The sequence below is a fragment of the Cygnus atratus genome, chromosome Z (genome assembly GCF_013377495.2).
Source record: "Cygnus atratus isolate AKBS03 ecotype Queensland, Australia chromosome Z, CAtr_DNAZoo_HiC_assembly, whole genome shotgun sequence".
Lineage (NCBI taxonomy): Eukaryota > Metazoa > Chordata > Aves > Anseriformes > Anatidae > Cygnus > Cygnus atratus.
In genome coordinates this window covers 36,073,189-36,090,579 of record NC_066396.1, presented here as the reverse complement: position 1 = coordinate 36,090,579, position 17,391 = coordinate 36,073,189, and the positions used below count along the sequence as shown (strand labels likewise).

General features: G+C 39.0%; 2 protein-coding genes across 4 annotated transcripts in view; one reads left to right on the top strand and one right to left on the bottom strand.

Annotated features, from left to right (window-relative positions):
- Nucleotides 1-17,391, bottom strand: part of LOC118253760 (ADAMTS-like protein 1) — a 419,478-nt gene that overhangs the window by 63,241 nt on the left and 338,846 nt on the right. For 2 of the 3 annotated variants that reach the window (XM_050716258.1, XM_035558495.2), the window contains exons 6-8: nt 12,919-13,045; nt 6,697-6,771; nt 3,546-3,703 (exon numbers count right to left, since the gene is read on the bottom strand). In XM_050716258.1, coding sequence (XP_050572215.1) covers nt 3,546-3,703; nt 6,697-6,771; nt 12,919-13,045 — 360 coding nt within the window. Of the gene's footprint in view, nt 1-3,545; nt 3,704-6,696; nt 6,772-10,846; nt 10,883-12,918; nt 13,046-17,391 lie in introns of all 3 variants that reach the window. The other variant, XM_050716257.1, reaches the window with a different exon arrangement.
- Nucleotides 1-17,391, top strand: part of HAUS6 (HAUS augmin like complex subunit 6) — a 223,635-nt gene that overhangs the window by 186,282 nt on the left and 19,962 nt on the right. The gene's annotated exons all lie outside the window — the stretch shown is intronic.

Here is a 17,391-nt window from a genome sequence, read left to right as displayed (position 1 = left end):
ATTCATGTCCCTTGATCATGACAGTCCTGCGTTGGGTCAGCTGATTTTTGGGAGTGTTTTTAAATAGAAGACAGCTCCCTCTGCCGCTTCTCAATCCAGCCTCTACATCAGCCAGAGAAATCACAGTGAAATTACATTATCACCAGTTTACTATGAACTATGGAAAGCATCTCTGACACAAACTTGCTCACCATGCTCCAACCTTAGATTAAGCCGTGTTCCTTTACGTGAGTAGGATGCCTATTAAAAAGTCTTTAGACTAAATCTCTCACAAAACTGAAACAGAAAGTTTTCAAGGTTTACGTCTTTTCTCAAACCCTTCCCTAAGAACCAGGCAGAAAATCAGTGCAATAAATTAGCTAGGACGGCTGGCAGCAATGAAGCCTATTGTCTCAGCTCCTGCTGCTATCAGCTACAATAATCTGTACAGAATCCATTACTAAATACAACAAAAGCAGAAGCTTCTTAAACGAGACCAAAGTTATTCCACAACACCAAGGGCAACTCCAAACATACTAGAACCAGCACTGCTGCATTTCTTCTGTGCACACTACCTACAACACCCCCTCATCTATGGAAAGACCTCTGCAGCACCAAAGACATGCTCCAAGGTTAAGAGAATGCAACTTTGAGCATGCTACCTTAATCTATAGTGCAGATTATATATTATCTTTAATTTAACTATGGCACTTACTATTCCTTGCACTCTTTCTTGCAGTAGCTGGAATCAGTCCTTCTCTGAAACAGAAACCTGAGTGAAGCAGACTTTTTGTTTGACCTAGTATTGAAGTTCCCATGTCTTTTATGTGGAATGTGTATATTAGGTGGAATATGCAGATTAGGACAATAATCATGTTCTAAGAGCTATTCAAAGAAATCATTTTTATTGAACAGGAAACGAAGGTGGGTATGAAACAATCTATACATTATTTTCAGAAGATTACTACATGGCTTCCCATAAATTTTGCCACATTTGCCATAACAGGAGAAAAAACAGAAAGAAAGATACTGTAATATGTCGTATTTATGGTTACTCAAACCAACCAAACAACAACAACAACAAAAAAAAACAAAATACACAGACTTCTGAATGCAAGCTTAAGTTGATAAAAGCCAGTGAGGCAGAGCACATTATAGAATTGCTTCCTGTTAGGTCCAACCATCACTCTACAGAAGTGACCTCAGGCAGGTCACGTATCTCGAGAGGTAGTATAGTTTTATGATGAAAGGACCATATTCCAATGAGCTCTCCTAGATGCAGCAAAGTGTTTTGGTCATTTGCCATTGATGACACAAAACTTGACTCAGTCACAAATAAATTTTAACTTTTACTAGTTCTGTGTGCAGAGTCTTAACTCTAGCTTATCTACTCCTAGGAGCACCATCCTAACCCCCATCTATCAGGGCTTGCAGGACTAGGTCCAATGTCACTTCCTGTGTCACCTGCAGCCTTCTCCTAGCTATGAGGCACAGCCTTCTCTGGAAACATTTGTCAGCATCAGAACTAAAGGACACAGAAGACCCTCACTGTCTTCAACCCCAGTATCTCTAAAATTCAGCAATAAACCAACCACAAACAAAAAAGTAAGTTCTTGTTGCTAGAGCAAATTTGCATTTTTCAGCCTTAGCCCCAAAGGCAACACTGAAGTAATTTCTTATTTCATTCCACAGGGTAAATCACTCCATGCTCTTGGTTCAAAAGAGATTATTTAATCCAGTCCTGGCCCTAGCCTGACAGGACCCATCAGCATTTGCCAGCTGGCTGCCTGCACATGCACAATTTTCTGCATGCCCCTGCAGATCCCAGGAAGTCTAGGCTGAGCCCCAGCCTTATTTTCTTTTGCTAACCTGGACTATAATCAAATGCATTTCTCTCACCAGCATTTTTTGCCAGTCCTAGATTACAACTGAGATAAGAGTTGTCTGGCTACCACAAGTGTTCTATGTAACTCCACATCCAGTTTTGACTTCTGTCTTAGCTATGGCCTGTTAGACAATGACTGGCCAAAATCCTAACGCCAGCAGTAACTCTATTTGAGAGAAGCCAGCCTACATTACCTCTGAGTTCTAATACATCTAAAAATTCATCTAGATCTGTTTGCATAAAAGTTGCTGTTTTCCAGGCAAGTAAATCTTGACACCAAAGACATCCTGCTGTGTAAGGGAAGCTTGCCAGCACCACAGTGAAGCCTTTCATCTGTTTTTTCAGAAACGTACTTTACCTTGTTTTGGTAGAGAAGGAAATGTATGCTCCAAGGGATAAAACTATTTTCCCCCTTATCAAGAGAACAGCGTAAATACCAGGACCACAGTCCAACCCTTCTGTCCTTTCCATTATTATTTCAAGGATGTTCGTTTACATGATGATGTCCACAACAGGTATGTTATAACTAGACAGGCTGCCTTAAATCTGTAGCCGGTATACATAATGTAAAGTAAGCAGTACTGTTTACATCATTCTAGTTTTCATCATCTGGATATAATCCGTAATATAGTGTTTTAGACATTTTGAGTTGACCAGCATCTGTTTCACTGAGGCATACTCATTCTGATCTGCAAGCACAGAAGGAATGCATTCTTCAGGTCAGGCTTCTCTCTGTGAACCAGTTTTGATAACTTCTGCTTGATTTTTGGGCTGCTGTCATACCAAGAGGGCTAAAGGGCAGTCCACAGGGCTCTGCTACCAAAGCTAACGCATTCTAGGCCAGCCCAGTTTAACCCAATCCCATTACCTACTTAATTTTCCAGTTTACTCTTCAAGCTTATAGCTTCCATTATCTCTAGGTTAAAGCAAATGTCATCTGCCTCTGGGGCCCAAGGCGAAAAATTTATGTAGTCTGGACATGATACAGGTTTTACAATTTTACAGCTGAAATCCTTCAGGTTCCTTGGACCTGCTGGAAAAGGATTTATTTTATTGTAATTCCCAAAAGCTCATTTTTGTATGTGTGTTTTCCTACAGAATGTGTGCACTGCTTCCAGCAATGTGTTTTATATTACCTGGAAGAATAGAAATGGTCTGATGGGAGGAAATGATCTGACTCTTATTGCCAGTGCAACACAAAGCAGAACTTCAGAATGACACCATGACTTCTCAACCAATGTCATCCCACTTATTTTGGAGCTTGGGGACCTCATTCTCCACTCCTAGAGTCTTCTATGCAATTACACTGCCATAAACTTCACAAATTATGGACCAAAGAGACGGACTTTCTTTCTTTTTGTCACAAACTAAGCAAGCTGCAAACAGTACATAAAGTAATCTCCATTTTCTTGTAATGAGTTCATCTTTTCTCTGTACAGCATTCATTGAATATGCTTTTCTCTTCATATACTCAGTCTCTTCAGAGGAGTACCCAGTAAAGCCTTCATCAGATATTTAACTATAAGGAATTTAATGTAAAGTTCAAGAACTAACCTGGACTAGACTTCGTGGTAAATACCTACTGGAAAATTAAGTTCTCAAGAATTGTTTCTCATCTTTCTACCACATCTTGTGTCATTTTATATTGCTTTATGAAGTGTATTTGGTTGATGAGCCTCACCTTGACGGTGAAGTCTGCAGTGAGAGGCCCAGATATTCTCAGTATCTCCTTGTCAGGAAACGTCTGGAAGTCGATGCTAGAATTGTCCACAATGAAGGAACCTGTGGAACTGAGGTTGTTTTCACCCTTTACACCTTGGAGAGTCTTGGTTTCCAAATCTGGCAAATATAAACAAATTAACAGGAAAGTAGGGCATTATAATTTGAAATAACAGAAAGATAGAGTAGATAAAAAGAAGAAAAGAAAATTGTGGTGATGCAGATTTCCCTCCTAAATTAGTGATAATGTAGCTTCTCTTTTCTTTTCCACAGTTTATTCACATTTCCATACATCTCTTTGTATTTTTTCCTCCTCCTTCCACTTTTTGGTGTTGCTCGGCCCCCAGATTTCTAGCTACATATCTATTTCCTTACCCACTGGGCATTTTTTCACTCTCTTCCAGACATATTAATCCATTCCTAGTTAGGCATATTTGCTGCTGTTTAACTTACTCCCTTTAAGTGACACTCCTACATGGAGCATGCCTCAGACCTTCCTCCATGAGTGCTGGAGTAGTTAGTTGCTCTTCTCACTCTCAGTTCAAAGGTGGGTCACTGACCACATGTTGCAATGACAGACAATTAACTGAAAGCAGGATGGCCAGGAAGGAAAGATCAGAACAGCAATCCTGCCTCTCCTCCAGAAGTAGTCTGACCCATCCAACATAATAGGAAGGAATAGGGAGTGCTAAGCTCTCCTTCTGGCTCTCTGTGTGTTTACAGCTCTCCCCACCACATACCCAAAGGGCATTAATTCAGATACTGATTGGTACTGAATCATATTAAGCACATCAAATGATTTATTAAATGGAAACCAACAATTAAGACAGTGGACCTGTTCCATCATCTAGTCAGCCTCCCCACCAGCTCCAGATTATGCCCTAAAACATGTTTACCAGTAAGCTGTTTCATTATTAGTTATTCAAAATGCATTTCATCATGAAGGATTGCAAAGTTGTAATCCTGCCGCATGTATTTGTGAAGTTATATACAAAATCTCCTACAGAGAAAGGCAACTAAGAGAAAATCTGAATTAGATGGGGGAAAAGTATTAATCTGGTGGAACCACATTTTGAGAGAGAGTAAAAAGAAGAAATAGTTTTATTAGAATGTATTAAGTTGTTAATTAGAGGAAAGATAATAGCAGTAATTAGGCTGCTTTTCAGGGTGGGTCATGGGAATTAATTCAAGAAGGATGTTGCTGAGGCAGTACACTAAGAATTTGCACTGTATTAATGAATTCCTTGGTTTTCAGTGAGACTAGTCTCTTCTTTTGTGATACACTTGGCCTTATATTTATTTCTGGACAGGGCGGCATGCATCAGGGATAAAGATGGTTTTAAGACTTGTGTATATATAATCGGCCTCCTGTTGACTTCTCCCACAACCAAAGTTCACAGGGCAAAATACTCCCATCCCCAAACTGACTATAGCTCATACATATATAAAATCCTTTGATGGGTGAACACAAAGATTCATGTAGATATCTGAAACATGAAAGAGATGTATCTGGACTTATTCATGTTTACACAGAGCAGTTCATCTAAATCTCAAGCAATGACTCAGGCAGACCTCGCTGATTCAAATCTTTTGTGTCCTGAAATGTGATATGGCATGTGAAGACAGCTTTAGATTAGTCTCTCCTGCTGAAATCTCATTTCTCGCTAAGCTGTTTTACAGATCAATTTCACTGAAAAAAAATATAAAATAAAAGTAACAATTTTTTCTACCTTGGTGGAGAACATCTATATTGAGAAAGAAGACAAAATAGAAAATAAGAAGGCAAATAATTTACTGGGAAAGTAATAACAACTATACTAGAGCAGCACTGGTGTACCCAAAGGGCCACTTAAAAGTGAAAGACATGCAGCATTTGAACTTTGAAGCATTTGAACTTGAAAAACATGATATATTTTTTCTTAGTTTATAACCTGTAATTTGCTGGTCTTTATTCACAGCTCTAAATCCAAGCAATCATAAAAGATTTATGGCACACCTATTGCTTTCTCAACACAAGCAGTGTACACTGAACAGAACAGGTAAACCACCTCATCTTTCTACTCAATATAAGTACTTTAGGCAAAAGAAGTCTGGGGAGAGTGGGAATGATTTTGCGTTTCATGTCTTTGCTTACACTAATGACTGTATTTACACTGAAAAGCACAGAGGACTCTAACTGGTCCATGCTGCAGGAAAGCCATTATTGCCTTTTAGAAAAGGAGAAGGGCAGCCCTACTTATCTGACAATAATTGGTGCTTCTGAAATACTATACAGTACTGCGTGGGGATTTTTTTTTATTATCCTTTTTTTCCTGACAGCAAATCCCTTTTTACCAACACTGTTGTGTTTGTTGCCATTGAAAAATGAAGCAGCCTGTGAGTAGCTACTGGATTGGAAGGTAAGAGATTCTATTGCTGAGAGTCTCTGTTCAGGAAACAAATGGATTTGCCTACAGCTCTCCCAGAATATTCTCAAATACTGAGACTCTTCTCCTAGACAGGCTGCTGCGATGCACAACTCCCTGTCAGGAGAAGCAGGGAAAAACTGTTAAAGCTACCAAGTGACTGGCTAGCAGCAGTCAATGGGCTTAACTCCCTGGAGCAATATCACTCTTAAAGAGCATGGCTTGACATGTGCATGCTGTTTCTGATCTTCTCACTGTGGTTTTCTGTGCGTGTGTGTGTATCTACAGGAGTGAGTGAGATTATCATAACAGAAACATGTGTTAAAGTCATGAGCAGCTTGATGGCTAAGCTCAGTTGTAGGGAAGCTTATATTTTACTGTCCTCAATATTTCTTCACTCAGTGGGATATATTTTATTAATTTTAAACAAAAGCACTTGGCACCAAAAGAGCCAGCCAAAGGATAAGCAAACAAAAATGATGGAAAAATTATGGAAGGGAGGATTCTGCAATGCTGGCCAAGCTCTGCTCTGAAATAAGCATGTACCACTGATGCAACTGGGTCTGGGGAGAGCTTCTGAGGGCAGGACTCATCCTTGTGTTGAAATCAGTGATCTGAGAGAGGGAAACCAGACACCGCATTGTAAACAGAGCACTGTGGGTTAGCAAGGCTTTCTTAAACAAATGTACACTAACTTTTTCTACTTACATAAATGATCAGGTCCTTTCAGCACGAGGCGAACATGCCTGCTTCCATAGGGAATAGCAACCACTGTATCATCCACTGTGGGGAAGACAAAAATGTATGGAGTAAACAAACAGAGAAATTCTCATCAATTACCAAATAACCAATAAAATAAGTGCTTAAAAGGAAGTCAGAAGAACAGCTTCTGGAACGATGAAAAATAACACCTATAAATTGTGAGAGAACATTAAAAATCTTCTGAAAAAGAACCCTTCTGTTAAATACAGCTTAAAACCTTCTACTTAGAAGAACACAAACATGTTCATTTTCTTTATTCTCATCTCCTTCAGAACCATTTCTGGATTTCAAAAGTAACCAATAGCTCTCTGTTTTGCAATGGCTCCACTTAAACAATGCTTCTGCATTGGTGTTTATGTTGAAGCGGAGAAGCCTAGATCTATTTTCATGTTTAATCAAACTACTTCCTTCAGCTGACTCCTTCCCAGTTGAACTCCACAGCTTCTCCATGACTCTGCCCATGTGATATGGTGATCTCCCACTGCCCTTAGGCATGCCGTCCCATTCACACCTTTTATTATAATGACTAGAATCCCTATAATTCTGCTTCTCTTTCCATCCCACCATCAGAAAGTCCGTGGAAAAAACAGAGGCCCATTAGACTATCATGTAAATATGTCTTAGAGCAAGACCTAAGGGTACACCTATGAAGCCCTTGGGAGCTTTGCAACTGGAGCTAAACTGATAAGTGAACTAGCTGCCCGTTGCACACTGCTGTGAAGGTCAGTTAAGTCAGCATTTCTGAAGAGGCAGCAACCTTAGTAATGTCCTGAAGGGAGACAGGAATGGAAGGTGTGACATGATACTACAGACCTATGCCAAATTCTGTGCTTGGGTAGTGGACTGGATGCCCAGAGTGCACTGATGTGGACTAACTTTCTGGCTTAAACTGTTCATTCACCTTTCCCTGCCCTCTCTGCCTCCTTCTCCTATTACTACAACCTGGGGGAGAAAAAGCACACATTTCTAACGTCTCTGGAGGAGGTGGTATACGTGAGAGGAACAAAGCCACTTTCACTATCTGTTCATTAGAACTGTGCTCACATCTGTCATGTAATCCCCACTAACAAGAACTGTAGCTCCACATTCAAAGCGGTGTGTTACTTTGTCAGGTAAGGCTAATTCAACCGATACAAGTGCAGTATCTTTCATCCAATATGGGCTGGGACTATAACTTTCCGAAAAGAAACCAGACCAAAGTAGGAAAACTATTCCAACCTAGACAAATCAGGATTCTCATTTATCAGCAAAGTAGTTACTAATTTTGTCATTTTAAGTTGGAGAGTAAAGAGAGGCAACAGGAAAAGGGAAAACGACAGGAAACAGGGACTTTAAAATAACATGTTCATTCGTCCAAACCTACAATATTTCAAATACATGAAGTAGAACCCTCTTAAATTTTAAACTCAGTCATGTGCCATAGGCACTTCTGACACTCTTATACTGGAGAGCTCTATGGGGTGAAATACCCATATACTTCTGTGGCTTCTTAAAATCCCCAAAGTGAAGTGACACATGCAGGCAATCTGATAAACTGCTGAGTGTCACACAAGTTGGACAGAGGTAATCCCTGTGTTCGTGCCCCTACACCTTCTGAACCTTGTCTTCATTTTCAAAATCTGATTTATTTATTTATTTATCAAGCTATGCAGAAGTGTCATTGTCACCCAACACTTCTGAAACACTGGGGTTAAACTCTGTTCAATACACATTCTGCTCATATACATCTCTGATAACACATTCATTAACAAAGATAGACATCTTTCATTTCTACACAGATTTCAAATTTTCTGTTTGAGAAGACAAATACTCAGGTCTTAAAAAATTTATACAACAGTTATATTCTAATGTTGATTTTATTGTTACCACCCTGGTACTAATATTCAAGATGATAACAAATAGGACAAGTAACTGTGGGACAATCCATGAATATGACAACATCTTGTTGTATGTATCACATTTATTGGAATGAGTCTGGGAAAACAATGACTCTATTTTTTCAAAAAAATGTGTTAATGGTCTTTTTACATGTCTCAGTTAAAAACAGTCCCAGGTCTTTATTATATTTGACTGCTTCACAGTTATAAGCCCTGTGCTAGGGAGTTAACAACTCACTGAACTGTCACACTAAAATCAAACACTTTAAAGATTATGCAAGCTTATATATCTTATATTCTTTGCATGTCTCTTCTCCCCCATCATGTTGCAAGAATTATATTTTATCTGATCTTGTTGCTCTCATTTTGAAATCTTATCACACTTTAAGTGAATAGCAACACTCAATGGGATTTCTGTTTATCACAGTGCTTCCTGTTTTCACAGTATCCCTCAGTGAGGGATAATTTCCTGAGGTTAACAGCGATAAGAAGGAGTCATTTCTGGTGAAGATACGTGTGAAAGTAAGCATGGGAATATCTAGTCACAGCTCCATCAAACAATAAGCAGAGAGGCAGATCGTGGAGTAGCCATGTAGAACACTGAAGAAAACTTACAAACTAGGTTAACAGACAGCTGGTTTCATCCAGAGAAGATGCATAGGAAGGCAAGGGGAAGTCCCAGATAACTGAGAAAAGTCAGTGTCCTTGAGCTGTGAAAAAGATGAAGGGATCTAAACAAAGTTTGTATGTCAGGTAGGTACATGCATCAGGTTTCCCTGAGAGACGACTTTCTTCTGGTTTTGGATCTTGAATTTGGATTTTGTCCAAATGGTCTAGCTATCAATTCCCATGGTGAAAAATATACTTATTTTTATTCTCTCGCGAGTACTGATATTTAACTGAAAGCCAGAACTGCATCTATTTTTGACAACCATGGCTACAGCAATCCGATAAATATCTATCCTGCCTCAGTATAGCAACTTTTATAATTCACTTTTAAAGTAATCTACTTCACCTGTAGATGTCAATTCCTGTTTTAGAGAAATACTAACTCTGCACAAAGTGATCAGCAGAATTCATCCCCCACTTAAAGGGAGCAACTTTCTAACTACTTGGTAAATACAAAGATGTCTGGTTAGATACAGCTCTGTAATTCATCTCCATAGGAAGACACATAAAGTCTTTCCAAAAGGACATATAAAAAAGAGAGTTTTCACTTTACACAAACTTAGAAGGAATGAACCACTCAAGCTTAGAACTACAAACAAAGGATATTGCTAGGATGATCTGTCTTTTGTAACATTTGGAAAAAAAAATGAACAGAAATAAGAGCACTGACACAGGTGCTTCTCATTTCACAAAAATATAGGAGAGAATTCAAGGTCATATTGCCTCTTACCCTGCTATGCTTCTGTTTCCGAGACCACTGGGAGACATATACTATCTCTATAAATACCGAGGAAGCTGTTCTCATAGCAAATGCTAAGTGTTTAAAAGCTCTATGAATTTCTTTCTTGTACTATCCTCCTATGCCTTTGCATGGCATAAACAACATGGAAAACGGAACTGGATGTGAACACCAAGAGAAAATCAATTCAGGATGATGAGCTCAAGACAGTGTCTGGGGTGGTTTTGAGATATAACAACTTCAGAAACTGTTGGGACAGAGCTGCTATGAAGGTCACTGTCCAATTTCCCTAATACAGTCCTTGAAAATGAATGCCATAGTCTGTTAGGCAAATAAAAATCTAAGGTGATCCCACAGAACATCTTGGCTGATGTCTGGTCATGGCTGCATGTGTCCCTTCTGATTTTTCTTTTGTTACAAAGCAGTCTGGCTTTCATAACATTTTAGTGACTTGTTCATACCAAGAAAAAATTTTATATCATTCTTAAGAAACAAGCATCATTTCATAGAAATGACTTGGAATTAAGCTACTGGCAAGCCAAATGTAATTCGGTTATTTCAGGAAATAGATCAGGTCCTGATTCCAGAAATGTTTATGTGGATGCACTCTCAGTAACAAATAAGCAAGACGCTAGAACACAGACTAAATGCCAAGGTGACAGATATTTAAATAGTATTGAGTAGAATAAACACAGAAAATATGCATAGGTTAGATTTTAAATAGCTCACAGAACTTAAATGCCCCAAATTTTCATAGAACACACATAACATTTTTTGAGGACTATCTCACAAAGAATTCATACTAACTCACATGTGATGGGGATCTGAAGCAAGTGTGCCCTTAAACCTGTGAAAAGCCAATTTAAAGGAACATTTATTTTTGCTATTTATTTATTTTTTTTATTTTATTCAAAATTCATACTGTTTTGCATAACAACATGTATCTTTACAGAACGGGAAAGAATAATGCCACATGGCTAATGTAGACTGCGTACACAGTCTGATTATCTACTTCAGTTCTGTACAGTGATTTTTGCAAGTCAATGTGTCTGAGCAATCCATTCTCTAACATTTTTTTCACATTTGTCTCCTTCTATGACTACACTCTCTGCCATCTGCTCTTTTATATATATAACATTCTTTAATAGTAAACCACTGGGACTAGGGACTGTATTTTACTAGCATCTTAGTATTGTGCATAATATATTAGTGCCTTTATTCTCAGTAGAAAAGAGAGGAACACCATTTTACCACAAAGCAACTGAAAAATAATGAATTATTCCTGCAGAAATAGACTTGTGCCAAAAAGATTTGCAAATACTATAAAGTCTCAAGCAGCTTGGAGCTTTCTAAATCTGTTCATGCACATTGGAGAAACAGTTACAGCGAGTGAAATTCCATTCCTAAATCTCTGTGAATTATTTCCTTTGCCCACCAAATTCAATTCTGCCTCAGAAAAGAAACTCTTAAGAGGATTATTCATTTTCAGGAAAGAATACTTTTTCTTTCTTGAAACTTTTTTTTCTTTCTTTCTTTCTTTCTTTCTTTCTTTCTTTCTTTCTCTTTCTTTCTTTCTTTCTTTCTTTCTCTTTCTCTTTCTCTTTCTCTTTCTCTTTCTCTTTCTCTTTCTCTTTCTCTTTCTCTTTCTCTTTCTCTTTCTCTTTCTCTTTCTCTTTCTCTCTTTCTCTTTCTCTCTTTCTTTTTCTCTTCCTTCCTTCTTTCCTTCCTTCCTTCCTTCCTTCCTTCCTTCCTTCCTTCCTTCCTTTTTCTGCCTTTCTGCCTTCCTGCTTGCCCTCCTTCCTGCCTTCCTTCTTTCCCTCCTTCTTCTCTCCCTTCCTCCTTCCCTCCCTTTCATCCATCTGTCCTCTTTCTTGTACTAATTACTCTTCTATGTACTGTCCTCTGTAGCTCAGCAGAACAATTTGTAAAAAGCGCCTCTCACCACCCCTTACACAAGCTGAATGCTGTCTGTATAGGAACCCACAACTGTACATGCACTCTTCAGCAGATATTATGCTGTTACTTTAAACTTTCAGGTCATATACATTTTCATGGTAATGAAAGAAATCTGCAAAAATAGTAAGAGCAGATCTGAGTAAACTCTAATGCCACTGATTACAGATGGGGGCAGGCTTACAGGCTGACATGGTTATTTTAGGTGTATCTACCTAGGTATAAGGGCATGCCAACCTTTCTATCCTTCCTTCAAAGTGACCAGACATGCCTCATCTCTCATACCAAAGCAGCTATAATTCCCTCTGTGGTGGTGTAACCAGGCTGATAAGCCTACCTGGGGGTCCAGATAAACTAACCCCATCAATGGAACACACTCATGCTACTTCACCACTTTCAGTCAAAGCTGGCTAAGACTGTTTGGGAAGGTCCACGTCTGTCCGTACCCATTCATGGAGGCACAATTTGACTGCTAGCATGCAAGAAGCTGTGCTTCTGGTATAGGTTTTGGTACAGAGCATTGTGTCAGGATGGAACCACCATCCCCACTCAGGACTCCTTTCTGCTTGGGAGCAGGATAAGACTATGTTTTCACTACAGCATGAACTGGGTCCTGTGCAGTCAGCTAATACTGCCAGAACAACATGGATAAAGCCAGCTCTTCTCCTTCCCTGGCTTTTCCCAAACAGCTAGTGAGGTAATATAGGGAATACACTAATGACACCTCTCCACAATCCTTTGTCCATTCCCACAGCCAGAGCTATAGTCTGAATAAATGTCATTTAACCCAAGAGGGAAGAAATAATGGGGATATCTAGTATGACGGTGATCACTCAACTGCCTGAGAAAGAGTGGGGTGAAACATACTTGGCAAGAAATACACATTTCACTAAGGGGAAAGATGGCACTTTAGTAGAAGGGACAGCTTACGTTTATTTGCTGAGAGCTGGGACTTATACTGGCCTCGAACCAGACGGCAGGTGGACCCATCGCCATTGCAGACCCCACAGTTATCTTCCTTGACAGCGCTTCCCAGCTGGCGGTCACAGCCAACAATCTGGCAAGAGAGAAAGACGTGCAGTTCAATGTGAACACCTACTGCCTGACTGCTCGATCCATCTCTGCAACTAATTACTTCCAATTTCTCTCTCAGCATCTCTAGAGGGCCATAAAGTACATTAGCAATGAAAGAGGCTGAGCAAATCTGGATAGGAGTTTCAGACATGAGATAGTGAGCAGTTTAGTAGTCAATAGCTTTTGCAGTCCAGAAAAAGAAAAGAGTATTGTTGGAGGTTGTTTTTTTAGGGCACTGTCAACACATCATGGTCAGGATCCTATCAGAAATTGTACTTCTTAAGAATTTCAAAACGAAAAATACCTGAAATAGGTAGGAAGACAGATGCTTAGACAGCAGACATAGATAAAAGAAAAGAGTAGCACAGAGCAGCACAGATAAATAATAGTAAAATGGCTGAGATCTCAGGGAAATTTTACCTGCTATACATTTGGAAAAAACATGTGGTTTTAATTATGTTTGACAATAATCCTACTCCACACAGTCACAGACTGCATTCAGACTTAAAGATCTGATAAAGGAAGAAGGAACCGTTAAAATAAAAAAAAAACAACTTAAGAGTCAGAAGTGTAATTACCTGCTTAGAAACTGGCTTTACACTTATGTGTAAATTTTTTTGTTCAAAATTTTAAAACTTAAATAGGTAAGCTAGGCTTCTCAATTCATAAACAACATATAGTTCCCAGGAGAATCAAATACAAATGTATAATTAAATAGACTTAAAATTAAATAAATGGAATATAAATTTATTTAGCATGGTGCTAATATAGGTCTTTTGTTTGAACTTCGAATTCTGGATCCATGTTACGAATTTTATACACAAATACTTGAAATTCAAGAAATTAAGCAAGTCCATACAGTATTACAATTATCTTTACATATATTAGAAAATGAAAGGCCTTCTAGCATTCTGGCATGTAAAGTTAGCAATGAAAAAATAATTGTGTATAAATTCTGCTTCTAAGGAGTTTGTGCTAAGACTCAGCCAAACAAAGAGTATATATAAACAGAGGGAATTTTAAATAAAGTGCTAAGTTCAGCTTTAAAATTTCCTCCATCTGTGAGTTTCAGTTAAAATCAGAGAGTTGACTCTTATAAACTGTTAAGAGCAAGTAGGACACTTATCCTCCAGGCTCATAAAAGTTGCATATGTAACTTGCCCACTTAAACATTCAGACTAACATGTCTTATTTGTGTGTGCACAATTGCAGATCCCTGCTAGTGCTAGCTGTACTTGTGATGTTGACATTTCCTCTGTTTTCTGCTGTGAAAATGTAGGCCTTGATTAAGGCTTGGTATTTGCTTTCAGCAGTTCAGTACCCATTTCTAACATCATTATTTTACTAGTGAAAGAATAACATTTTCCTTGGTTATCTGTCATACTGATATCATAAATAATTTAATTTCAAACATTACAAGTTTAGATTAAGGGTTGATGAAAACTACCACCAAATTTCTTTGATTTTACCCACTTCTACTAGGTCAGAACTGGGTCAGTCTCCCATGCTTCTGCATTACATTATAATGTCTTCATGGGAACTAACGAAGGCTAATGGAGTAATAGTCAAGCAATAATGATACATTTCTTTAAGAAACTGGTCACACCAAGACTGCAAGAGACATTTTATGACATTAAAACCACCATGGCAAATAATGCTTAGACTGCTGAACCAAAATTAAGATTATCTTGACTATGACTACTCCATACAAAGCTTCCAATTACAGATATATTCTATCGGTGATACCATGTAAGATTTATTATTTTCTTCTGAATAAGAATATCCCCACAAGGGGTGAACCACCTTTTATAAATACAAAGTGATTTACTTCACTTTCATGAATGTCTCTGTAAAAACCAGAAGTGGAAAAAAAAATCATTTGCATGATCTGAAAACTGTCTGACACAATGCCTACAACTCAGATGACTTTCCTTCAAGTGCACCACTACAGATCACTAACCTCCAGGGTGAGAAGTGCCCTGCTGAAGAATGCATACATCATTGGAAAGGCCAGAATTCCCTTCCATACCTGTCCATAACATATTTTATATTAATTCAATGATACAGTCTAGAATGGTATCCAAACCTACACGTTTCCACCTATTTTGAAAAGAACATGCGAACTGCCTGGGTGTGAAAAGGGCTGGACTTGAAACTCAGAGACGAGGCAACCAATTTCAGAAACAGCCTTTACTACTTTAAAGCCTTTTTAACTTTGTGAATCATCAACTCACATGTTGCCATGGGCTGCATTCTGATTAAAGTCAATTTATAAATTGAGCAATTTGGGGCTAGGTCACAACTTGTAGAGGAAACTACCAGGAAAATCTCAGGTGTAAAAGGAAGTCATATTGAGGTTCATTGTTCTTTTTGAGACAGACATCCATTGCCATTGTATGGCACAAAAATAATTATTTTACTGAAAATGCTGTATTTCAAATGGAACATGAAACAAAAAGGAGACCTCAAGTGAACACCAAAATTTAAATAGCATGCACAGAACATGTACATCTTCCTGTACTTGGTAAAGTCTCTCAGATAACTGTATACTTTCAGAAACTTTGATGAAATTAAACAAATTTACTGTTTCTTCCCAAGTTTCCCAGGTAGCGTTTTGGTTAGCCAAATTAGATTATCTGTCCTAATAGATATTCAGAGCTGTTGGAATATGTATTAAATTTTCATTAAAAATCCTTATGAGTGATTACAGGAGATACCAAACAACAAAATAATAATTATTTTTTAATTAAAAAAAAACCACTAAAACTGTGCAAGTGGTCAAATATCACTCTGCAGTGAGATTTTGACAAATTAGAGGGCTGGGCAGCCGCCAACCACATGAAGCATAACAACTGCAAGTGCTGAATTCTGCACCTGGGACAAGGCAACCCTGGCTGTACGTACAGACTGGGTGATGAAAGGGTGGAGAGATGTCCTGCAGAGAGGGATCTGGGGGTTTTGGTTGATGGCAAGTTGAATGTGAGCCAGAACAGCGCTCTGGCAGTCAAAATTGGCAGCTGTACCCTGGGGTGCATCAAGCAAGGCATTGCTATCTGGTCGGGGGAAGGGATTGTCCTGCTCTGCTCTGCGCTGGTGCAGCCTCACCTTGAGTACTGTGTGCAGTTCTGGGCACCACAATATGAGAAGGACATAAAACTATTAGAGGGTGTCCAAAGGACGGCAACAAAGATGGTGAAGGGCCTAGACGGCAAGAAAGATAGTGAAGGGCCTAGAGGGCAAGATGTATGAGGAGTGGCTGAGGGATAGTGAGCTGGGGATAGGGTGATGCAAAATACATTTCAAAATAAATGCTCCGGGGATGCATCAAGCACGGCGCTGCTTGCTGATTGAGGGAAGGGACTGTCCAGCTGGGGTCCCTTGGTTTGTTCAGCCCAGACCAGGCTGAGGGGAGGCCTCATGGTGGCCTGCAGCTCCCTCACGAGGGCCGTGGAGGGGCAGGCGCTGAGCTCTGCTCTCTGGGGACAGCGACATGACCCGAGGGAACAGCATGGAGCTGGGACGGGAGGGTCAGGCTGGGTGTTAGGGAAAGGTTCGTCTATGATTAATTTAACTGATGCCTGAATGAGATATTGTTTCCAAGTTCACTTCACTGTTCACTTTTTTTTTTTTTAGTTTGGTTGTTTTTTTCCCCTTTCCTACTGAGGTAAATCCTTACTGAGGTAAATCCATCTTTTACAGATGATTACAGTCAGTAAAAAGCCAGATAGTCTTTGCAATGGAGTCCTCAATGCTTTAAAATCAAAAAAAAAAACATTGCTCCTAATCTCTTGTATTATTTTTTATTATCTCTTACATGAAAACAGTATACAGGTTGGATACTTATGAAAATAAAGGGTCAGACAAGGAAATATTAAAGTGCTCCTGAAAAACTACACAGTTCCTGAGAGGAATAATAACTTTTGTCTCAACAAGCAGGAGAAACTTAAGTTTGGTTGAGCTGGGATGAGAATATGTAATGTCCATAACATTGCTGTCACTCTCCAACAAGGCAGCAGAGAAAAGGATGAAGGTACAGGCAAAAATATATCACCACAACCCCCAAGGTCTGCAGAGAGTTAGCAAGGAAGGCAGAGGTGTTTCTTGCAATATCTAGTCAGAACATGAATAAAATGAAGAGAATAGGTTTTGAAACGGTGGTTGCAATGCACTATGCTGAAGATACAACACACTAGGGGAGACCCACCTTTCAGGAAAAGTAGGTTAACTTAGGCTGCAGAACTAGAAAAGCCTGCTTTTTTAGATGACCACTGACATATGGACATACTGACCTGACCAGCAGTGGTTAAAGATTCATCATGAAAATAAGCA